The 26,268-nt window shown below is 37.8% G+C and overlaps 1 protein-coding gene across 2 annotated transcripts in view; it reads left to right on the plus strand.

Moving 5' to 3' along the window:
- CNST (consortin, connexin sorting protein) overlaps positions 1–26,268 on the plus strand; it is a 114,074-nt gene that overhangs the window by 26,253 nt on the left and 61,553 nt on the right. Inside the window, exon 2 of one of the 2 annotated variants that reach the window (XM_046678334.1) lies at positions 18,455–18,883. In XM_046678334.1, coding sequence (XP_046534290.1) covers positions 18,505–18,883 — 379 coding nt within the window. In that variant the 5' untranslated portion in view covers positions 18,455–18,504. The remainder of the gene's footprint in view (positions 1–18,454; positions 18,884–26,268) is intronic. The other variant, XM_046678335.1, reaches the window with a different exon arrangement.

Below are 26,268 nucleotides of genomic sequence, written 5' to 3' on the forward strand. Positions count from 1 at the left end.
TGGTTATCGCTGATAACGTTAACGTCAGGTTAGCTCAGTTAAAGCTCTCCACCTCGAGTCTCCATGAAGAGATTTATTTGCTTCATTTCATGTCCTCATACTAAACCTTTAATGCTGGCAAATGTGTGCTTTTGGTTACAAAGATCCCTGAATTAAAAGAACAAAGAATATGCACGTATATTGCGTAAACAGTTCAAAACTCGCATTCTCCTGGATGTGGGGCAGGAGCATCATATTCCCATTCAAAGGGCAACTTTATATCATTGTTTTTCAGGATAAGGAAAGGCAGATAATAAAGGTGGCAGAAGAAAATGTGTGAGTTCGCCTGTAGCTATACTTTTTTTATTTTTTGTTTTTATTGAGGTGATAATGGTTTATAACATTGTGAAATTTCAGTTGTACATTATTATTTGTCAGTCATCATATAAATGTTCCCTTTACGCTTATGTCTACCCCACCAACCCCCCTTCCCCTGTGGTAACCACTTATCTTTGTCCATGTGTTCATTTATCTTTCATATATGAGTGAAATCTTACAATGTTTGTCTTTCTCTGTCTGGCTTATGTAGCTATGCTTTTTTTGGTAAGGAAGATTAGCCCAGAGCTAACATCCATTGCCAATCTTCCTCTTTTTCCTTGAGGAAGACTGTCGCTGAGCTAACATCTATGCAAATCTTCCTCTATTTTGTATATTGGACTCTGTCTCAGCATGGCCTAATGAGTGCTGTGTAGGTCTGTGCCCAGGAACCAAACCTGCCAACTCTGGGCTGCCAAAGCAGAGCGTGCCAACTTAACCACTACACCAGGGGCCAGCCCCTAGCTATACTTTGTAAGTAGATAAGAAATGCTTGGAGCTCACGCAATAATGAGCTAGAAAGTGGTATTTGTTTTAGACTTGAAGCAGTAAAAGACAAATAACAGATAACTTGGGAACTAATAACTGGAATATCAAATGTTCAAGTTAGGAAGAATCTTAGAGGAAACTTAGATCCCAGGAAATGATATAATATCAGAACTCACATTTTCCGATTGACTAAATCAATATGTTCACTTTCTTATGTAGGAATAAGAATTTATTATTGTATCTCTGTTAGAAAAATCCCAAATTGCTGAGAAGAAAAAAGATGAAATTTGAATCTGACTTCAACAAAAGAAGTGGCATGTTAGAATTATAGTGTCTCTAAAGTATGCAAAACAGAAAAGTTTAGTGAATAGCGTTTGTGAGATCTAACTGACAGGTTAAAATGAGACGCTATCACTTAAAAAAATTATTCTGGCATACATTTGAGTAGAATTGCAATATAGGTCAGGATTTTAAAAATTCATTTTCTTGGGGGGTCAGCCCCGTTGATGAGGATTATTTTAGGCTGGTTACTTTTAAAAACTGCAGACGAGAAGGAGGCTCTGAGGGGTGAAATTTGCTTTCCCTTTGATGAGAGACATTTGCATTTGTGAAGGAAGTCTCCATCTGTGGGGGGTGTCTCCCTCTCTGCACCACGAGGAAGGGGGGATGACCTTATCTCTAGAAACTCTTAATGGGGATGGCAAGGACTTAGGTCTTGTTTATTGTGCTTGTCCGGTAACCTCATGTAGCTGACTCCCCCCACCACCAACATCCTCAGGGAAGCATAGGACATCTTGACTTAATCCGGTCTGATTCTTATCTAAAGTTATAGGACCACCCAGTAACCAGACCCCTCCTGCACTGATACCATTTTAATGACTTTTTACATATTCTTTCCTTTGTCTTGTAAAGAGATAACTCATATACCTATGCCTTAAATTTAGCCCTACTCTCAACCCATGTTTGCAGCGGCAGCAGCTCCTCCTGCCCATGGGTCCTGTCCCCACACAACAGCTCTGACTGCCCATGGGTCCTGTCCCCATGCTATTCCACACTATTCTCTAAATAAAAGAGCACTACTGCCAGACCTTGGGAGTCCAAGAAATCTTTCTTTCAACTCCTTGGTTCACCAACCCCGCATCACCGTAGCTGAGTGGTGAAGTTTGCATGCTCTGCTTCGGCGGCCCTGGGTTTTGTTGGTTCGAATCCTGGGTGCGGACATTGCACCGCTCATCAGGCCATGCTGAGGCGGCATCCCACATGCCACAACTGGAAGGACCCACAACTAAAAATACACAACTATGTACCGGGGGCCTCTGGGGAGAAAAAGGAAAAATTAAAAAATCTTTAAAAAAGAAATTTATTTTCTTCAAATTAAATAAACCAGAGTCAAGGATTTTACAACCTGCATTCAGTTGTCCATGTAAAGAGCTAGGACGAAGAATAACAGAGCTGTGCAGAATAAAGAACAGGAGTACAAATAACAATTGGTGTTAAAATAGACTGAAGAGTTCACTCTCTCCATTACAATGAGAAAATTCCAGCCTTTCTCTTGATAGTTTGTACTCATTTAGAAGATTAGAAAAAAGAGTCTCCTTTTAGCTGCTATTTTGTGGTTTATTTGCACCATGAGATTGATTTAAAGACAGTATTTATAACCAAGTAAAATGGAGACCATGAATTTGTAGTAGATCTAATTTCTGTGGGCCCTTGGCAGCAGCTTTACAGTCTTTCACTGGCTCTTTCAGACCTTCTCTATGCTTCCCAAGCCCCTGCTCCCAACACCTCCCACCCCCTTCAGCAGATATCCTACTCCCTGTTTCCCTGAGAAAGAGACATCCTGAAATGGAAATGCCTCCAACTTAACTCCAGTGTCATGCCCCTCCCCCAATCCTTCTGTCACAATGCAAAACACGCCCCTTCTCCTGTTTAAGGGTAGCTTCTGCTGGCGTCCTCGATGCCATCCCACCTCCTCAGTCTACACCATCATTTGCTTAGTGCTGTCTCTTCTCATGTTATCCTTAACTCCTCCCTCTCAGCTGACCCTTTTTGTTCTTATCAGCATTCTCTCTCTCATCCTGGAAAAAGCATAAGAAATCTCATGTTACTAAAGATGAACACCAGTGGTTTTTCTCATATGGAAACCTATGATCATGTCACTCCTCGGATTAAAAATCTTTCAGAGGATCCCTACCAATATGTTTAATGATTCCCACTAATGATTAATGATTTGGAGCTCTGGGTTTATTATAGACACTAGCCAAGTTCTTTTTGTCTTGCTCTCTCTCCCTGCAAACTATGGCACACCATTTATTCGCTTGTTAGAAGTTAAATGCAATGAAAATTTTTTTCAGATATTTTGAATATAATTCCATGTTATCCATTGCCATCAATGAATTAAATGTTAGTTCTGTTTTTTTTCTTAGTAGCTGCAAAATAAACCATGAGACTCAAAGATAGCATTTATTTAATAATCATCAAAGAGATTTGAGATAAATAAACAGTATGTAAACAGTTGGGCCTTTTAGCAATGCATCAGCTCTTAAGTTACCCAGGACTGTTGATGGTGGCACAAATGTACAGGGACAGTATTTGATTATTATCTTACACTCAATGATTTCATTATAATTTAGAAGTTTTGGAATGTTAAGTTCTCATTCAGTCTAGTATTTGTTCTAAAACTACCACAGAGAGAAAACAGTCATAAATCAGTGTAAGACAAGAAGTAGATATTGTAGGTAAAGATTTGTTCAGGACAGTGAAGTGTGCTTAGCTAGGCTTAGAGCATATCAGTGACTGGATTTTAAAAATAGAAAATAGAGTTTAGGAAAAGTTACTCTTTTTTTGTTTTTCCCCTTAGCAGCTCATTTAAATGAAGTTTTCTTGAATTGGTTAAGAAGTTATTAGGCACCGTTTTGAGTGAATTCAAAAGTTATACACTCATTTCTTTGTTATTCTGAAATCTTTTAGAAATTAATTAATGTTACCCTTGAGTTCCATATCGGAGTAATTTCACTTACTCTGTTTTTTGGATCTAGAATATCTATTTGATTTTTTTTTAAATCAAATCTAGTGATTTGATTAAAAAGCTGAATAAACTATTTGCTTTTGCCAATATATTATCAATTCTAGTTCTCTTCTGAAATTTTCTCTCCTATCCATTTAAGTCCTTGAACATTTTTGTTGTTGTTGTTGTTATTGTTGAGAAAGATTCGCCCTGAGCTAACATCTGTGCCAGTCTTCCTCTATTTTGTATGTGGGCTGCCGCCACAGTATGGCCTCTGACAAGTGGTATAGGAGAATGACCAGGAACTTATCCTGAGCAGGCGAAGTGAGCATCCCAAACTTAACCATTAGGTCATGGGGCCAGTCCCCATAAGGCCTTGAACATTTTAATAATAGTTACTTAAAGTTCCTGTAAAGTAACTCCAATATATGGATCTCCTATGAATCTGTTTCTGTTAACTGCTTTTCCTCCCAGTTTTTGGTTAAATCTTGACCTCTTGTATGCCTGCTTATTTTGGATTATATACTGGGCATTATAGATGAAAACTTGTGGAGATAATTTGAGCCTTTGTTGGATTTCTTCTTCCAGAGAGAATTTGTTTATATTGCTGGCAGGCAACCAAGTTAGGGCAGATAACCTTAATTCAACCACAGATGAAGGTGACTCTGCGGGACTTAGTCCCTGTGAGAGCTGGTCAGTTCAGGCTCAACTTGTCTTCTAGGGAGTAACCCTTTTAGGTCCTACTTGAAAGCCTAAGGCTTCCCTCTTCTTGGTAGCACTGAACTTCAGTTTTTCTGCCAGCTCTGTAAGTCCGATAAAACCTCTGCTCAGCTGTTTTGGACTCCAATTTGAAGCTTTCTGCTAGCTTTTCTAGTTGTTACCATCAGGAGGGTTTTTCTGAAATGAGCTAGTCTGCCCTTGCCAGAAGTAGAATTCTTTCATCCTTTCTAAATGTTTATGTTTGCATATGTTTAAAAATGAGTATATACATATATATTAGTACAGTGTATGTGCCTATAATTTATGAACAAATACACATACACGGGGGTATGTATGTGTTCGATTTTTTTTGCTCATTAGGGGTATGCTAACAAAGTACGGAGACTCTTGCACTTTATGTCCTCTTTAGCTGTGAGGTTGGGTCACTAAACACCTGTACTCTGCCTGTTAGAAATTAAAATCTGTGTGCACAAGGGTACCTGTCAAATTCTGGATAATGATTTCTAATAGGGCTGTTATAGAGATTAGCGTGTAAACCTAAAGAAATGAGTTCATCGCATTTAAGGAGTAGAGCAAATAAATAGTCTTATTGATGAGTTTTATTTTGCCTTAACCTATTTTCTAAACTCTGTATATCTGAAAAACTTCAAAATACTAGAAATTGTTCCTGTAGTTATCTCCTTAAAGCTAGCAATTTGGTATTTACAAAATATATATATACAAAATAGTTGATTTTTTCTTATTAATATAAAAATGATTATAGTGGGTAAGGATGTGGGCTCTGGAGTCGGGTCCTTTCAGTTTGAATTCTGACTTTGTCACGTACTAGCTTTGTGGCCTTGGCCTATTTATTTAATCTTTCTGTTGCTATTTCCTTCTCTGTAATATGGATGTAATTATAGAACTACTTTGTAGGACTTGTGAGGATTAAGTTTTATATATATATGTGAAATATATATATATATGAAATACTGCCAGATACTTAGTAAGTATTAAGTAACTGTTGATTACTATTAATAATTAGCATTTTGTTCAGAAAATGCTGACTATTTGGTCAGGCCACCTAAGGGAAGGTTCTAATGAACTGTTTGTTCTGGCCTCTATATTGACAACAATTATTGTTTTAAAACAAAATATGTGGTTTTATGTGCGTATTTAATGATGAAAGTGTATCTAGATTGCTTTATATCACTAGTTGTGTAGCAAAGTGCTCAAAGTTTAAAAATTAGTAAGATAGTTTCCATGAAGATATACAGTGGATATGTAGCAGTAAACGTAGTTTTTGTTTTAAAGGGGGGGGTATGATCTGAACCAAGAAGTATTTTCAAGTTCTTAGATTCTGCTTGTTGTGGCTTCAAAGTATGGTTGCAATATGTTTTATAACAAAGAAGCGGTTAAAACCAAATAAACACAACTTAAGTTTGAACCTGGGGAAATGACTCATTCCTCTAAACTGTGATTCTGTCAATGTGTGTGGTATTAACTCTGTGACACGGAAGAAAATGCTTGTGTTGCCGATGATTTCATAATGCTGTGATTTGCCCACCCTTTATCTTAAAAGTGATATAGAAGTCCACTTCTAGGAACATTTTGAGTCATGAATTCAGTCACCCTGAAGTAGGCAAAATTTCTAATTAATGATTGTTACATGAAGAAAATGTTAGAAATTATTGCTAAAAACAGTTGTTTCTAAATGCTTGAAGATGTCCCTGAGCTCATACTGTTTTAGAGATTAGCTCCTATTTTGTTTCCTTAAGTAGAGCTTGTATACGTCTATGTATAAAGAGAGAGGGAAAAGAGGAGAGAGATGACTCTATTTTTGCACTGCTTGATGTACTCACAATGCGGCTTTTGGCCTGTCATTTCCATTTATGTAATGGGTTTTGAACTCAGAGCCTCTGTAGATGCGGAAGCTATCTTGAACTGAACCCCGTTATGAAAGGGAGGAATGAGGAAAATGCAGCAAACTATGCTTCCTTTCACTCAACTTATCTGTCCCAAGGTTGTTTTGGGCTTATGAGTCGTGTAGTTTCACTTTATTTCTTCGTACTTTAAGAGTGCTTTCTCTGCATAAATAAAAATCCACATTTGCTGTTTTCTCCCTTAGAATCATTACCTTCACATTTGACTATAACTGATTTTTTCTTTTTCTTTTCCTTTTATGTTCTTATAGTTTTGTTATATACCTTGTCACATTTTTTTTAGTATGCCAAGTATTTTATTTTATTTTTTATTATTTTTTATTGAGTTAATGATAGGTTACAAACTTGTGAAATTTCAGTTGTACATTATTGTCTGTGAGTCGTGTTGTAGGTGCACCCCTTCACGCTTTGTGCCCACCCCCCACCCCACCTTTCCCCTGGTAGCCACTAATCTGTTCTCTTTGTCCACAAGTTTAAATTCCTCATTGGAGTGGAGTCATACAGAGATTATCCTTCTCTATCTGGCTTATTTCGCTTAACATAATTCCCTCAAGATCCATCCATGTTGTGGCAAATGGGACGATTTTGTTCTGTTTTATGGCTGAGTAGTATTCCATTGTATATATATACCACATCTTCTTTATCCAATCATCGGTTGATGGGCACTTAGGTTGCTTCCATGTCTTGGCTATTGTGAATAATGCTTCAATGAACATTGGGGTGTGTGGGACTTTTGGAATTGCTGATTTCAAGTTCTTTGGATAGATACCCAGTAGTGAGATAGCTGGATCATATGGTAGTTGTATTTTTAATTTTTTGAGGAATCTCCATACTGTTTTCCATAGTGGCTGCACCAGTTTGCATTCCCACCAACAGTGTATGAAGGTTCCTTTTTCTCCACAACCTCTCCAACATTTGTTACTATTTGTTTTGGTTATTTTTGTCATTCTAATGGGTGTAAGGTGATATCTTAGTGTAGTTTTTTTTTTTTTTTGATGTATGTACAGTATTATTTATTGGAAGCCTTGTCTATAACAGCAAAATATTAGAAATGTCCTTCAATAGGAGATTAGTTAAATGAACTATGATACTATCTCACAATTGAATAATATACAGCTGGAAAAAATAATAAAGTAGAAGAAGATCTTTGTGTACCGATGTACAGTAATTTCCAAGATACATTGTTAAGTGAAAAAAGCAAAGTATATAACAGTGAATTTGATGTATGATCTTTTGTGTAAGAAAGGGGATAAAATAAGAATATTTATATTCCTATTGCTTGAACTTGCATAGATAAACACTGGAAGGATAAATAAGAAAGAAAGGAATGGGAGCAGGGGAAACAAGATAGACACGGGCAGGGCGGGGAGCCAGACTCCTCGGTGTAGGGTTTGGGATAGTGTTTTGACTTTTGGGCAATGTAAATGCGTTACCTACTCAGAACAAAACAAAATAAGCAAAGTTTCAAAACAAAATGACTGCTCTTTCTATTGTTTACAGATTTTTCTAAGCATGTTATACTTTTTTTTTTTTTTATTAATGTTATGATAGATTACAACCTTGTGAGATTTCAGTTGTACATTTTTGTTAGTCATGTTGTGGGTACACCACTTCCCCCTCTGTGCCCTCCCCCCACCCCCCCTTTTCCCTGGTAACCACCGATCAGATCTCCTTATCAATATACTAATTTCCACCTATGAGTGGAGTCATATAGAGTTCGTCTTTCTCTGACTGGCTTATTTCGCTTAACATAATACCCTCGAGGTCCATCCACGTTGTTGTGAATGGGCCAATTTTGTCTTTTTTTATGGCTGAGTAATATTCCATTGTGTATATATACCACATCTTCTTTATCCAATCATCAGTTTCTGGGCATGTAGGCTGGTTCCACGTCTTGGCTATTGTAAATAATGCTGCGATGAACATAGGGGTGCAACGGACTCTTGAGATTTCTGATATCAGGTTCTTAGGATAGATACCCAGTAATGGGATTGCTGGGTCATAGGGTATTTCTATTTTTAACTTTTTGAGAAATCTCCATACTGTTTTCCATAGTGGCTGTACCAGTTTGCATTCCCACCAACACTGTATGAGGGTTCCTTTTTCTCCACAACCTCTCCAACATTTGTCACTCTTGGTTTTGGATGTTTTTGCCAATCTAACGGGTGTAAGGTGATATCTTAGTGTAGTTTTGATTTGCATTTCCCTGATGATCAGCGATGAATAACATCTTTTCATGTGCCTATTGGCCATCCTTATATCTTCTTTGGAGAAATGTCTGTTCATGTCTCCTGCCCATGTTTTGATTAGGTTGTTTGATTTTTTGTTGTTGGACTGTGTGAGTTCTTTATATATTATGGATATTAACCCTATGTCGGATGTATGACTTGCAAATATTTTTTCCCAGTTAGTGGGTTGTTTTTTTATTTCAATCCTGTCTTCCTTTGCCTTGAAGAAGCTCTTTAGTCTGATAAAGTCCCATTTGTTTATTCTTTCTATTGTTTCCCTTGTCTGAGAAGACATGGTGTCCGAAAAGATCCTATTAATACTGATGTCAAAGAGTGTACTGCCTACATTTTCTTCTGGAAGCCTTATGGTTTCAGGTCTCAGCTTTAGGTCTTTGATCCATTTTGAGTTTATTTCTGTGAATGGTGAAAAAGAATGGTCAATTTTCATTCTTTTACATGTGGCTTTCCGGTTTTCCCAGCACCATTTGTTGAAAAGACTTTCTTTTCTCCATTGGATGCCCTCAGCTCCTTTGTCGAAGATTAGTTGTCCATAGATGTGTGGTTTTATTTCTAGGCTTTCAATTCTATTCCATTGATCTGTGCACCTGTTTTTGTACCAGCACCATGCTGTTTTGATTACTGTAGCTTTGTAGTAAGTTTTGAAGTCAGGGATTGTGATGCCTCCCATTTTGTTCTTTTTTCTCAGGATTGCTTTAGCAATTCGGGGTCTTTTGTTGCCCCATATGAATTTTAGGATTCTTTGTTCTAATTCTGTAAAGAATGTCCTTGGGATTCTGATTGGGATGGCGTTGAATCTGTAGATTGCTTTAGGTAGAATGGACATTTTAACTATGTTTATTCTTCCAATCCATGTACATGGAATGTCTTTCCATCTCCCTATGTCGTCATCCAATTCTCTCAGAAAGGCCTTGTAATTTTCATTATATAGGTCCTTCACTTCCTTAGTTAAATTTACCCAAGGTATTTTATTCTTTTGTTGCGATTGTGAATGGTATTGTGTTCTTGAGTTCTTTTTCTCTTAGCTCGTTATTAGAATATAGCAATGCTACTGATTTATGCAAATTGATTTTATACCCTGCAACTTTGCTGTAGTTGTTGATTACTTCTAGGAGTTTTCCAATGGAGTCTTTGGGGTTTTCTATATATAAGATAATGTCGTCTGCAAACAGCGAGAGTTTCACTTCTTCCCTCCCTATTTGGATTCGTTTTATTCCTTTTTCTTGCCTGATTGCTCTGGCCAGGACCTCCAGTACTATGTTAAATAAGAGTGGTGATAGAGGGCATCCTTGTCTCGTTCCTGTTTTCAGGGGGATGGCACTCAGTTTTTGCCCATTGAGTATGCTGTTGGCTGAGGTTTTGTCATATGTGGCCTTTATTGTGTTGAGATGATTTCCTTCTATGCTCATTTTGTTTAGAGTTTTTATCATAAATGGCTGTTGGATCTTGTCAGATGCTTTCTCTGCATCTATTGAGATGATCATGTGGTTTTTATTCCTCAGTTTGTTGATGTGGTGTATCACATTGATTGATTTGCGGATGGTGAACCTTGTCACATTTTTATCTTCCTTCTTATGGCATAAATTTTCTCTTCTATGACCTTTCTTTTTTCTGTATTAATGAATTCCTTTTTATGAAATTGTGCTTTTTATTCTTATTAAAGAAATAATAAAACAATCTGGCTTATTTTTGTAGCACTGTACTATTATGTAGAAATTAAAATATTTAGAAAGATTAGTGTAAGGCTGTCTTCCTCTTTATAATTACTGTTCAACATTTATTAAGTGCCTAGAGTATTTTGAATATGGGGAAGTACCCCAAAAAAAGGGACAACATGATCCTGGGGTTTACATCCTGAAAATAGGATATAAATAAGTAGTTATAAATTAATTTTAAAGCATATAGTATCTATTTCCTTTAGTAAGTATTTACTCTGTTTAATTATAGTAATAATAATGTCTATAGCCAGAAAATGCCTCCAGCATAGCTTGTATTAGCAAGAAGGAATCTGGAGTGGAGTGGTCCACAATAAGCTGTGAATGGCTGCAGTGGCACTGTCAAGGCAGAATCATGGAGGGCAGTGTCGTCCAATGGGAATATCATGCAAGCCGTATACGAAATTTTGTTTCCTAGTAACCACATTACAAAAGCCTTTTAAGAGGTGACATTAATTTTAACAATATAGTTTATTTAACCCAGTAGTTCAAAATATTATCACAATATGTAATCAATATTTAAAATTATTTAAGAGTTATTTTACATTCTTTTTATTCATAGTAAGTGTTTCAATTCAGACACATTTTTCATTGGAAAAGCTTGATGTATATTTAGATTTCCTAAAATTTACAGGTGAAAAAGCAGATTCACAGGGCTGGCCGGGTGGCATAATGGTTAAGTTCATGCGCTTCAGTAACCTGGGGTTCTTAGGTTCGGATCCTGGGTACAGACCCAGCAGCCATTGTCAAGCTATACTGTGGCGGCATCCCACATAAAATAGAGGAAGCACAGAGGTTAGCTCAGCAACAATCCTCCTCAAGCAAAAAGAGGAAGATAGTCAACAGATGTTAGCTCAGGGCCAGTCTTCCTCACACACACACAAAACAGATTCACATACCCAATTTTTTCCACACTTACATGTTTTTCTATAACTGAATTGATATCTGTTTTTAAATTTAAATTAATTAAAATTACATAGAAGTAAAAATCCAGTTCCTCAGTGTCACTGTTCACATTTCAAGTACTCAGTAGCCCTATGTGGTTAGTGGCTGCCATAATGGGATAGCATAAGTATAGAATATAGGACGGCTGAAGATGTCAGCTAAGGGACTGTAATCAAGGTTAATAGTTTAGCTAAATTTTAGTGCAAGAGGAATGATATAGATTAGCAAAAGTTGTTATATTGAAATTATGGGAGCAACATTTTAAGTGAACTTTATGTCTGAATTTTGTAAGATCTGCATCATTTTCAGAAAACAATATGGAGATAATTATAAACTTCTCTGGTCCTCAGATGGTGGCCCTCAGGTTGAGATACTGCTAATTGCTAGAAACTGCCTTATAACATTGCCATGGTGAGTGAAGGGTGTGAAATCAACCCAGTGGATCTTCATCAGCATTTTAAGAAAACATGAAATAGTATTGAATAAAATGGAGAGTGTATCAGAGTGCTTCATGTGTGTTAGGTTTTAAGATAACTTTGTTTCTGTTATAGGTGTGTATTTTGTGTGTATAGGATCTCAGTGATAAATGAATTTCTTGTTGGTTGCAAAATTTTTGAGAATCATTCCTCTGAGGCATACTTTGATGACTGGTATACTGGAGATTGCCTGCAGGTACATATGTCTAAACAAAGCATTAACCACAGAAAACCACAGATTTAGCAATTATGTATAAGTGGTATTGGAACATGTCTATAAGATGGGAAAATGTAAAATGCTGTGTTATCACCATAATAAACACAGTAACATATGGGTGTGGTGACTTCCTCAACTCTGAGTTGACTATGAGTAGCCAAATTTGAATTTGGGGTTAATAGAATACCTTATTGTTTTGGTAACTGCCTTCCTCTAAATTTTGGTTGGACTATAAATTACCAAATTTAAACTTAGGTTGCATCTTAATCCTTAAGAAGAGTCTTGGTTTCTTTAAAAAGTAAAAGTATAATATTTAGGTCTAATTTGTGTGAATTATGAGAAATGACACTCATAATCTCCTTAGAACATTTAAATAAAATAATTGAGGGGCCGGCCCAGTGGCACAGTGGTTAAGTGCACACGTTCCGCTTCGGCAGTACGGGGTTCACTGGTTCAGATCCTGGGTATGGACATGGCACTGCTTAGCAAGCCATGTTGTGGCAGGCGTCCCACATATAAAGTAGAGGAAGATGGGCACAGATGTTAGCTCAGGGCCAGTCTTCCTCAGAAAAAGGAGGAGAATTGGCAGATGTTAGCTCAGAGCTAATCTTCCTTGAAGAAAATAATAAATAAATTTAAAAAATTTAAAAAGATAATAATAATTGAGTAATATATATTTAACTATTCCTATAATTTTCTACTTATAGTAACACCTGATGTTTAATCTCATCAAATATCCGTAAAGATGTATCAAAAATGAAGTCAAATCATACTTGGGATTGAGATGATATTTTTTGACAAAATGTAGATTTCTTTTTGTTACTCTATTACTCTATATTATTTAAAGCTTCTGCCTCAAAGTTTTGTAAAAGCCTCACTTGAATATGTTTGCTTGAAATTCTTTAGCTGTACAGAGTCAACATGTCAAATAACTTTTATACCATGTACGTATTTGGAATGCTGTTTTGCTGCAAGAGGCTGGAAACTTGGGCAGCACTCACTGTCATGCTTTTAAAAGGCAAAATACACCAGAGCCAGTGCTGTGCAGTGAGTGCACTGTGTCGCTGTTTCTTTTGTGAGAATTCGTATAGGCATAGGGACTCTCACAGAATCGACATACAATTTAGATACAGCAAATAACTTTGAATGCCCTTTCAACTCTACTTTTAACCTCCAGGTCCCATGCAATGTTAGCACATACTTATTTGAAAATTCTAGGTTATCAACTGAGTCTCTTACTCTTTGAGATTTTCCCTTGCTCGAGTGCTTTCGTAGAGTGAGATACAGGTGTCCCAGAAGATTGCCCTTTGAAATGCTATTGGTGTAGCATTGAGGGAGAGGAAAGAGAAGGAAGAAGACACAGAAATAACACTATTTATAAAAGCAGTAGGACTATACTGATTAGAAATCCCATTAAGAAAGTTATTCTATTGCTTAAATTAAAATATTCCAATTGAAATGTGTTAGAAATGTAGACAGCAGCCAAATATTGTGTCATGGATCCCTTTATCTCTCAGAGTAGGGACAGGGGGGCAGATAGGAATCCATGTGCCTGACTTTTTCCTTTTTAGAGAGAAATTGTAGAAAATTAGTTCCTTTACTCTTTCATGTGTCTAATAATTACAAGGTCCAGGGCAAGACATTCGGAATAATAAAAATAATCTATGGCTGGATTGTGGGTATTCAAATGGCTTAAATCTAGTAAGACATATATGTAAAAATGTATAGTGTAGGTCAGTATTTGGGAAGGACTCTGTGTGGTGGTATAGACTGCTGTAGAGGAGTATATCATATGGATCTTTTGGAATGGAGAAGTTAGAGAAGGCAAATTGAAGTGATTTTTGAGCCAGGAGTTGAAGAATTGGTAGGTGTCTTGTAAAAATAATTACAGGACATTCACACCTTGGAAAGACCATAAGAGTTAGTGTTGAAAAGCAGTTTACGAAGTTCCCTTTGGAGAATTAAACTAATTATGTCATCACAAAATAATAGATAAAATGTCTTGAGGCCCAAAGGAAGGAATACCTACTTTACTGGTAATAGCTGCTTAATTTAAATAGTATATTAGTATACCTTAAAAAAAAGTTCCCAACAGAAGAAGGTAGGCCATTGTAAGAAATGGTGTATTGTGTGGATCCAGCACTTTCCAGGAAGAGAACTTCCAGGAACTTGAACTTCTTGGTCATTAGAGCTGTGTCCTCTGCTGTGGGGTGGAGAGTCTTCACTGGGGTGTACCACAGCTGAAGTGAACTCTTCTTTCAGTTACTCTCTCCTCACTGTCCGTGGAGCATAAAGATTGATAGGTGGCCTCAGCATCATAACTCATCGAAATTCCATTTCTGAACTTACTAGCTGAATGACTTTTGACAAGATATGAGACTTGGTCTCTTCATTAGTATAATGGGACTAAAATTACCTCTCTGCTAAGGTATTGGTCTGAAGAGTTTAACTCAGGGCCTGGTATGTGACACTCAACAAAGCCGCAAATGTGATCTGTAATTTTATACTTACCAAGGGGCTGTAATCAGTAATTTCTAGATATCTTAATCATCTGAAACAGGCTGCATAGAACAGATGCGTAAGCATTCCAGGAACTAAATGAGATCTCCCCCTCGTAAGTTAGCACATCAGTATTCTCAAATGGCGCTGGTTAGCATTAGTCTATTGTCAAGAACCTCATCGTTTCTGGGAGGTTTGGAAAAGCGCTGTTTCTGAACCTGCGGTCAGGCTATGGACCTGCTCACGTGAACCTGTCAGTGTTTAAAGCCAGCCTGGGAGAGTTCTTGGGAAGCAATAATGGGTAACTTTTATTGAGCACTGACTGTGGGCCAAGACCTCTGCTAAGCACGGTCCTTGCCGTGTTGTCTAAGCCTCACAAATGCCTCTTTGAGGTAGATGTTACGGTTCTCCACTTTTACAGATGAGGAAATTGAAGCTTAGAAATGCTAGGGAACTTCTGAGGTCACACAGTTTGTTAAATGGCAGAGCCGGAAATTGAGCCCTGGTCTGCCTGTGCTTTCAGCCATGATGCTGTGCTGCACAGGATTCAAATCAGGACAACGTGGTTTCACATCCAGTTCTACTTCTTTCCAGGAATATGGTCTTAAACAAGCTATTTCCAAGCCTCAGATTCTTCATCTAAAAGACAGAGTGAATTCCTCCATGTAGGCTTGTTTTGGAGGATTAGAAATAAGGTCTGTAAAGTACCCGGCACAGTTTCTAATGCATGGTAGAGACTCCCCATGAGGTGGTGGTTATTGTTTAGGGCTTCCTAGACTGCATTCTACCTGCCACCGTCCCCCTTGGCATGTGACCTCTGTGTCTCTTTAAGGTAAAAACTGAGGCTGTTACCAGTTTTAAGGGCTGGCATTTGTCCTACATAGCCACATAAATTTCGTGTCACTATTTTTATTGTGATAAAATAGATATAACATAAAATAGACCATTTTAACCATTTTTTTAAATTAATAAACTTTATTTTTCAGAGCAGTTTTAGGTTCACAGCAAAATAGAGTGGAAAGTACAGAGTTCTCATAAAATTCCTTGCCCCTACACAAGCACAACCTCCCCCGGTATGGACATCTTGCATCACAGGGTACAGTTGTTACAATCACTGAATCTACAATGACACGTCATTATTATCTAAAGTCCATCGTTTGCATTAAGATTCGCTCATAGAAGGTTATACATTCTGTGGGTTTTGATAAATGTATAATGCTGTGTCTCCACCGTTATAGTATCATACAGAATTGTTTGACTGCTCTAAGAGTCTTTTGTGCTCTACCTATTCATCCCTCCCTCCCCACCCCAACCCCTGGCAACCACTGATCTTTTTTCTGTCTCCATAGTTTTGTCTTTTCCAGAATTTCGTGTATAGTTAGAATCATGCAGTCTGTGGCCTTTTCAGATTGGCCTCTTTCTCTTAGTATTATGTACTTATGGTTCCTCTATGTCTTTTCATAACTTGACGACTTATTTCTTTTTAGTTGTTGGATGTACCACCATTTATTTATCCATTCACCTACTGAAGGACATCTCAGTTGCTTCTAAGTTTGGCTACTATAAATAAAGCTGTTATAAACATCCATGTGCAGGTTTTTGTGTGGACATAAGTTTCACTTTACTTGGGTAAATTACAAGGAGTGCCATTACTGAACCATATGGTAAGAGTATGTTTAGTTTTGTAGGAAACTGCCAAACTGTCCTTCAAAGCGTCTGTACCATTTTGCATTCCCACCAACAATGCATGAGAGTTCCTGTTGCTCCACATTCTCAACAGCATTTGGTGTTGTCAGTGTTCTGGATTTTGACTATTCTAATAGGTGTGTAGTGATATCTCATTGTTGTTTTAGTTTGCAATTCTCTATTGACATACAGTGTTGAGCATCTTTTCATGTGCTTATTTGCTGTCTGTGTATCTTTTTTTGGTGAGCTGTCTATTCTTGTCCTTTGCCCATTTTCATCAGGTTACTCATTTTCTGATTGTTGAGTTTTAAGAGTTTATTGTATATTTTGGATGTGTCTTTATCAGATGTGTCTTGTGCAAATATTTTTCTCCCAGTCTGTGGTTTGTCTTCTCATTCTCTTGACATTGTCTTCCTTTTAACTATTTTTAGGTGTACAATTCAGTGGCATTAATTACTTTCCCACGGTTGTGCAGCCATCACCACTGTTTCCAAATCTTCGTCACCCTAAGCAAAGACTCCATAACTGTTAAGCAATAACTCCCTTTTCCTCTAGGCCTCAGCCCCTAGTAACTACTAATCTACTTTCTATCTCTATGAATTTGCCTATTCCAGATATTTCATGTAAGTGGAATCATACAATATTTTTCCTTTTGTGTCTTGGCTTATTTCAGTTAGCATAATGTTTCTAAGGTTCATTCATGTTATAGCATGTATCAGAACTTCATTGCTTTTTATGGCTGAATAATATTCCATTGTATGAATATACCACATTTCGTTTATCTGTTTACCTATAATGGACTTTGGGATTTTTCCACTGTTTTAGCCACATGCACTTTAAAAGTCCTTTGAGTTTGAATTCTCTCCTGATAGTGATCCTGAAGACACTTCATTAAAATAATAACTTTTTAAATTAAAAATTATACTTTATTTAGAATTTCTTTTAGGTCTGCACTAAGTTATTCTAGTCTAGTTAAATCATTTTACTTTCTATATTACATACCTATCAGTGGAGATATGTACTATACATTTTAAAGAAAATGATACCAGCCGGGTTTAGATATTTTTATGTTTGCCAAGCAGTTATGTCTGAATCAAATAAAATATTCCAGTTGCAAATTATGTTGAAAGCATATGATACAATCAGTATGGGGTAATGTTTTATTTTGTACTTTCTTTTCATGTTTTAAAGAATTGTGCTTTATGTGTTTCTAAGGAGTAAGCATTTGTTTGTTAATTAGAAGAATTTAAAAAGTCCTATCACTGAGGTTTTTTCCACAATTACTGGAATATTATATTTGATTCAAACCCAAAAATAATACTTGGCAAACATAAAAATATATAAATCTGGTTGGCATAATTTTCCTTAAAATGTAATCTATTTTTGGATAATAAGAGGGCATAAAACATGACTAAGAAAGGGCTTGTAATCTATTATGTAGATCTTTAAAATGTTAGCAGGGCCCTTGGAACAGATGTAGATTTTTCCAAGTCTAAACTCGAGCCTAGAGTTAATCATAGCCCTCTTTTTTTAAAGTTGTATAACAGGAATTTGTTGACACTTCTAAGGTACTTTTCTAGGGCTTATTTTAGGAAATAAAAAATGTAATGAGAATATAGTGTAAAAAATGCTACCTGAATTTATCCTCACATGCCTTTTCTCGATTTATTGAAAAAAAAATGTCTTTAAGTGTTTTCATTTGCAAATATTGCTGCTGTTTTGGCCAAACAAGGACTTATACAACTAACTTTCATTTGTCTGTTAAGTGTCCAGGGATAACATAAGTGATTCATTTTAACAGATAAAACCTCATTTAACTAGTAATTTATTTTGTTAAGGCAGTGATCCCAACAAAATGTGCATTAAAATCACCTAGAGAACTTAGAAAAACATGTCAGTATCTGGACTCAATCCTCTGACTTAACAGGTCTAGGAGAGAATTTGGACAAGCTCCACGGGTAATAAACATGCAGCCAGGGTTGAGAACCATTGTATTCAAGCAAGAACTAGGTGAGGCGGGTGGGGTTGAAAGTGGGGAAGAGGTATAGGAATGAGCTTCAGGCATTTCCTTCTCTTCCCTACTTAGAGCCAAACACCACAAGAGAAGAGGAAAATCAAAGATCACTCAGAATCCAGAGTTTAGAAAATGAAGTAGCTTTCCTCTTTTTGTCGTTGTAGACATGGAAGGACTTTAGTGAAACTTAAATGGTTCAACAAAAGATGCTCTAATGGATGACAGTGAAACTCCTACATATAATCTGCAGATAGAACCACAAGATGGATGTCATCCTGGTGACGGTGTGGAAAGTAGAGTAACACTCTTGCCTTCTGCATCAGACGAAAATGAAAATCAGCTTGATGGGACTGGGCATGAGCATCTAACCAGCAGTGACAGTGCCATGGGCAAACCGGAAGTGCTTGAGCAGGACAGTCTCAACAATAATGAAAGCTGCACACCAAGCTGTGAGGTGGCTGCAAGTGAGAACTCGGAAAACACTCCTTGTGAAGGCCCCAAAGATGGACAGACTTTCTTGGGAAAGGACAAAAAAGTACCCGGAAAAAGAACTTTAAGAAGCAAAAGAGGCACTGCTAAGAAGATACCACAAGGTATTTTTTTTAATTACTATTTAACTAGTCTTTAAAAATAAGCCGTCTTCCCATCCCATACTGTGTATTCTGTCCTGCATCTTGCTTTTCTTCTGTTAAGATATTCCAGAGCTAGTTCTGAAGTAGCACGTATAGATCCAGCTGGGTGGTATGCCAAGCCTGTGATGTGCCTCCACAGTATTCCATTTTACGGCTGTACCATCATTTATTTAGCTACTTCTTTATGGCTCTTCCCAGTGCTGAAATTGACATTCTTTGTACATGTTTTGTTCATGTTTTCACACTAAGTATTTTAAATATATAGTCTCCTTGCTTTATAAATTAGACTGTTTTCTACCAATATCAGCCTTAAACATTTCCTTCTGTCGTCACTGTGCTTTGATCTCTAACCTGTGAGTTTATGTGCTAGTGCAATCTTACCTCTTTATAGGATCTTTCCATCTCACTCAGTGGGTGAATGATGTACATTCACATATATTAATATACTTAATATATATCATATACCAATGTTGAATAGGATATCTAGCTTTGATTATCTATAATCACTTTGGTTACAGAGTAATTCAGAGTATTTCTCATTTGATATATAATTTGGCAAAGTTTGGAACTATGGACTTTTTTACATGGCACCTTTGGGAAAAGGCGGCTTCTGATTATACTTTTCTTTTCTTTTTTTAAGTTCTGCCATCTCCAGGTAATTTCTTTCTTTCTTTCTTTTTTTAAAGATTGGCCCTGGGCTAACAACTGTTGCCAGTTTTCTTTTTTTTATTTCTTCTTCTTCTTCTCCCCAAAGCCCCCCAGTACATAGCTGTATATTCTAGTGGTAGGTCCTTCTAATTCTGCCATGTGGGATGCTGCCTCAGCATCGCTTGATGAGCGGTGCTAGGTCAGTGCCCAGGATCCGAACCAGTGAAACCTTGGGCTGCCAAAATGGAGCATGCAAACTTAACCACTCAGCCATGGAGCCAGCCCCCACTTCTGATTATTTTTGATCAGAAACATGTGGTACGTCCTAGACTGGGACTCCTGAGTGTAGCGACACTACATCTAAGCCAGCAGTCTTTGCATTAAGGCCCTCATGAATGAACTGGAATGTCTTCTCTCATCTTCTGGTTTCTTCTGCTTCTTTGGATGATTAGAAATACAGTCAATCTATCCATATCCTGTATTTTATGTTTTTTTGGGGTTTTTTTTTGAGGACGGTTAGCCCTGAGCTAACATCTGCTGCCAGTCCTTTTCTTTTTGCTGAGGAAGACTGGCCCTGAGCTAACATCCGTGCTTATCTTCCTCTACTTTATATGTGGGACACCTACCACAGCGTGGCTTGCCAAGCGATGCCTTGTCCGCACCCAGGATCCGAAGCAGTGAACCCCGGCCGGAATGTGCGCTCTTAACCGCTGTGCCACCGGGCCAGCCCCTATTTGTATTTTTTTATTTGGAGTAAAAGATGAAACTTTCCAGTTTCTACAAATCAATCCTTACTTATTCAGTGAGGTAATTTGGTAACTTTTTAATGTAACTCATAATTTGGCTTTCCAGTTAACTGACTGCTTTGTCTTTGCTTTTCCCTAGTAGACTTAAAGCAAATTAAAATAATTTTTGACAAGAGATTGAAAGTATTTTCTTAGAAGACCTAAGGGTAAACCAATGATGTATCGAGTGCTTTGTTAGTAGCAACCCTGTTTACAGCAGAGAGGTACCCTACCTGGTCTTTTTGTGCCATCCTCTCCCCTTCCAGCACTATATCAGACTATGCTCCACTGCTATGCATAGGATTTTCATGGCCAGTTTTTTAGGAAGTATGTGCCAGGTCCTTCTTCCTAGTCTTTCTTAGTCTGGAAACTCCTCTGAAACCTGTCCACCATGGGTGACCCTGCTGCTGTTTGAAATCCCAGTGGTATGACTTTCAACATCACAACAACATGCAGCTGCCACAGTATGACAGCCGACAGATGAGTGGTTTGCCCTGAGCGGGTAACGAACCCAGGCCACAGCAGTGAGAGTACCAAATCTTAACCACTAGACCACCTGGGCTGCCTGTATACAGTGCTATTTGTGTATAAATTGATTTATTCTATACCTGTAATTCAAGGGCAGTTTGTGCCTCTCTAATCTGATCTTGTGATGTTTTTAAAAACTGAGACCTAGTTGCATATGTACAAAGGTCAGTCGTAGCTTCAAGATTATGGCTCCTTTTATTCCTTCCATGACCTTCTTCCAGTTTCCTTAGGTATGATTGTATAAATTAAACTTACTTAGTACTTGTTGTTATCCAGTGAGCAGATGTGTAGAATTACTATCTCCTAATGCATTTGAAATATATGATTTATAAAGCTTAGTCTTTATACAAATTATTTTGTAAAGTTATTTTATATATCTTATATAAAATGAGTTTAAGAGTGTAAGAAAATGCAATTAGGAGTTGTAAAACCAAAATTCAAATCTTGCTTTTGGTTCTAGGTCACTTGGTGTACTTAACCATTCTGTACTTCAGTTTCCTCATCTGTGTAAGGATGATGTTCATCTACATATATCTATAAAATTCCTTACTGAGCTGTGAGTGTCTTAGCTTTCTGAATAGCCTTAGCATAGTCTACACTCAATTAAAATTTGGTGATTCACCTCTAGTTTATCTATAGAGTTTCTTATGTGTAAGGGGTACATTTTTATTTGTACTTTGTGTTTTGTTAAATTAAAAGAAGGTAAGTGTGAGTGGGCAAAAGAATTTTAAACTGAATGGAAGGATTCTTTTGAGGGTAGAATTATCCCTTTCTAGACCGGGAAGGGGTCTAGAATGGGAAGCTTTAGGATTGCCTGGAGAGCTTTCCTCGGTTTACCTCGAGAGATCACTGAAGCCTGTCCTCTCTCAGTACATATTGAATCACCAAGTCCCAGTGATTGTATCTCCCTGTGATCTCACTAGTTGGTCTGTTTCTCTCCATCTCCACTGCCATAGTTCAGCAGCATCGTCTTTTAGCTGGAGTACCACAAAAGCTGCCTAAAGATGTCTCCCATCTTATTTCTCCCTAATCCATTCTCTGTGTCAAAACTAACAATGCAGAGAGTTTATACTTAGGGGTGTAGACATGGGCATGTTTCTGAATCATAAAGTAACTCTATGTTTAACTTTTTGAGGACCTGCCAAACTGTTTTCCAAAGTGGCTACAGTATTTTACGTTCCCACCACAATATATGAGGGTTTCTCCACATCTTTTCCAGCATTTGTTGATATCTGACTCTTTGATTATTGGTACAGTTTTTTTATTGAGATATTGTTTACCTGCCATAAAATTCACCTTTATCAAGTGTACAACTTAGTGGTTTTAGCATATTCACAAAGTTGTACAACCATCACTAGTATCTAATTCTAGAAAATGTTATCCCCCTAAAAAGAAACCCTGTACCCATTGGCAGCCACTCCCCATTCCTTGCTCCCCCAAGACCCTGGCAACCACTAGCCCATAAATTTTATATGGTTTAAGAGACAAGTTCAGATTAAGTGTCTGATTGTTGCCATAACAACACACTTCAGTTATTTACTCAGTCACCATAGTATCTAAGCATTTGACAAAACAGTTCAGCAAATGGCAGGAAGCCTGAGACAGGCACAGATGGAAATTGAGGAAGGAAGACCATTCCAGATTGACTTGCCAGTATTCAGTGCCCTGACTTCTTCCACTGGAGGCCTTCACAGAGTGGCCAGCTGGGAGGTGACAAGGAGGGCCTGAAAACTGGAGGAAAACAAACTTGGAAATGGATCTGGGGCCTGCAGTCAGGCTTGTCGCTAGAGCGAGAAGAACAAAGGTTTTGGGTTTGAATATTGGCTCTACCTGTTCCTACCTATATGACCTTAGAAAAGTACCTCTTTCTTTGTCTGTAGGAGGGCTGATTCTACGTGTCTTGCAGGACTGTTCTTAGAATAAGCGATGTGTGTAGAGCACTTTGTAAGAGAACCCAACGTGCAGTAAGTGCTTCTAAGTGGTAGTTGTTGTCTTTGTGTGTGTCACAAGATATTTTTTGAGTGCCATAACTAGAAGTAGTAGTCAGCAAAATTAAGAGGTTGGTTTAATTTGGCTTTAAGCCCATCTTACTTACCTCTTTTGTCAGTAATTTTCTTATCTCCTGAAATCTTTTTAATATTCTCTTTTTAGACTTACCTTTCTCTACCTCTCTCCCCTAATGTGTGTTCCTAAAAACATATTCTCAGTGCCGTTCTATTTTTATGTCAGATATAACACACCTACTGGCATATTAACTGATACCTAAAGTAAGGTGATGCCATAAGACTACTAAAGGTATATTTGCGTTTTACATATCTGGCTTCCACCATAGTAGAAGCTTTAGAGCTGGCCTCTAAACTCGAATGCCTGGTGGAGTCAGTTGAGTAATTTATATGCTCATAGTTCTGGCCAGGATTGAGATCCTTGGGATTGATGTGGACTATGGTGAACAGGAGTGTGCATACCCTACCCTAGTACATTCAAATTAATACATGTAAACGGCTGGCTAAACTTCTATACGAAGAGTGATAAGTCCTGGGATTGATATTTTGAGATTGTAACCCATTATGTTCTTCAGGTAGGTTAATGGACAATTTAACTCTCTTATAGTCTATATACTAAATCTCCATAATTCTGAAGTCCAGTTTTCTTTATCTCTTCTCCTGGTATATATTCCAGCTCTTTTAAACTAAAATTTCTTTGGAAAGTGACCTGCCGAAACAGTAGCCTTTTTTTGCTCTTCTCTCATTAAGGGATCGATCAGTGAAGACATCATATCTCCTGTGAAAGGTAGCTGTTCCCTATGTAAGAACAGAATAAAAGAGTTCCTAATTTACATAGTTTCAAATGATTTTAGAGTCAGAAGGGACTTTAAGGTCACTAGCCAAAATTCCCTTAAAAAAAAAAAAAAGCCCCATTATTGAAACTGTATTAGTTTTCTATTGTTGTTGTAACAAATTACTACAAACTTAGTGGCTTAAAACACACACAAATTTATTATCTTACAGTTCTGTAGTCAGATATCTGATGTGGGTCTCACTGAGCTAAAATCAAGGTGTCAGCAGGGCTACATTCCTTCCTTGAGGCTCCAGGGGAGAATCAGCTTCCTTGCCTTTTCCATCTTCTAGAGGCTGCCTGCATTCCTCAGCTTGTGGTACCCTCTCTCCATCTTCAAAGCCAGCAAGGTGTGTCAGCATGTAAGTCCTTCTCTGTGTCCCTCTTCCATGTTTAAGGATTCTTGTGATTACATTGGGCCCACCCAGGAATTTAGGACAATCTCTCCTTTTAAAGGTCAACTGATTAGCAACCTAATTCCATCTGCAGCCTTAATTCCCCTTTGCAATGTAGTATAACATATTTATAGGTTCTGGGGATTGGGGCATGGATGTCTTTTGGGACCATTATTCTGCCTCCCACAAAAAGGTTTTAATTAAGATAGACTAGATGATGACTTTGCATAACAGAAGAATTCTTCCCTTTATAAAATGTTTCTTACATTATTTTGTGTAACTACACATGGTTACTTATTCAACAGGAATTTATTGAGCATTGAATGACAGGCACTATAAAACTATTGGGGAACCTGCCTTTGAGTTTTTTATGCTTGAGTACAGGAGCCAAGTAACTAGCAAGTGCAGACTAGCAAGATAGGAGTCATGACTGGTGCTAAGTAAGCACATGACTGTGGATGTACACCATCCTAGGCGGGTTATGGAAGGTTTCCAGGAGGAAATGATCTCAAGCTGAGATAGGACAAATAAGTGCTGGCCAAGTAAAGGAGATATGGGGATGGAAGGGAGAGGAAGGGCATTAGAGGTAGCAGGCACACCATGGACTAAAGTCCAAAAGACAAGAAGAGAGTCCCCTATGTTTAGGAAACTGTCAATATTCAGTTTGGCTGGAACAGAATGAAACAGGAGAATGAAGCTAGGGGAAATAGTAGAGAGTAGAGCAGTAGAGAGATTAAAGTTCAAAAGATTAGCAAGATCCAGGTTATAAAGGACCTTTTGTGTTATAATAACCAGTTTGGGCCTTCCCAACAGGTTTGAACAAAAGAGTGACGTGATCTGAGTTGCTTTTTTAAGAAAGATTGCTCAGTCTGCAGTGTGAAGAATGAGAACTGCAAGGTTAGAGACGGTGCAACCAGTTAAGGGGCTTTTGCAATAATCTATGCAAGGGGTGCTGCTAGTGATCTATACAGAGGGAGAAGCTGGAAAAAAAATAAGTGGATTCAAAGTTATTAAGGAGGTAGAATTGACTGGAGTGATGATAGATTAGGTATGAAAAAAGAGGCCAGGATAATCCCCAGTTGTCTGGTTTAGGCACCAGATGCATGGTAGTACCACTTACTGAGGCTGGGAATACAGAGAGACAAGGAGCAGTCTGGGGAGAGGAGGGCAAAGGCAGTGTGATGATTTGGAGTCAGATGTTTGGGGTCCCTTAGACATCAAAGTGGACATGTTGAAGAAGCAGTTGGTCGAGATCTCAGGACAGTGATCTTGGCCAGAGATGTAAATTTGGGAGAGCTAGAAAAGATCCTGAAAATGACCTACCTTAACCCCTTAACTTTTACAAATGAGGAAATTAAGTCTTAATCTAGAAAGTGCCTTTTCCCTCTTAGCAGGAGAGAGGGTAAGAATTAGGATGTGAATCCAGGAATCTTAATGAGTCAAAATGTGTTTTCTGTGCAGCAGAACCCTACTTCTGCTGAACAGTGAGGTTCTCATGATAGGATTAATGATAGTAATGGTAATTCACCAACTTTTATTGATTTTCCTACTGTGTAAATATTTGCCAGGCGTTAACAGTGCCTATGGTGACGACAAGACAGATCTTGCCCTTACCTTCATGGAATCCTCATAAGTTAGTGAGAAGGCAGGTGTTAAATAATAAAATTATTACGAGAGTACATAGTGCTTGAAGTCAGTTCTGGGAGCTGTGCTTTGGGGCAGGAGGGAGCACTGCTTGCTTATGGAACTGACACAAGTTCACTCTGTGTTGAATGGAGAGAGCAGTGTGGAGGATGATAGGAGATGTGCTTGAAGTGTGATCCCCTGGGTATTCTGACAGCTAATGAAAGAAAACCCTTTAGTGGAAAGCTCAGCTTGGGGTTGATAGTTGGGGTAACATATCCCTTACTACTTTTGTTTTCCCTTAATTATTTTATTGAGGTCATATTGTTTTATAACATTGTGTAATTTCAGGTGTACATTATTGTATATCAATTTCTGTTTAGATTGCATCGTGCTCACACCAATAGTCTAGTTTTTATTCATCACATACGTATGTGCTCCCTTAGCTGGTTCACCCACCCCCCGACCCCCTTCCCCTCTGGGAAGTCACGAAAGACCATATATTATATGATTCCATTTATATGAAATGTCC

The sequence above is a fragment of the Equus quagga genome, chromosome 12, assembly GCF_021613505.1.
Source record: "Equus quagga isolate Etosha38 chromosome 12, UCLA_HA_Equagga_1.0, whole genome shotgun sequence".
NCBI lineage: Eukaryota > Metazoa > Chordata > Mammalia > Perissodactyla > Equidae > Equus > Equus quagga.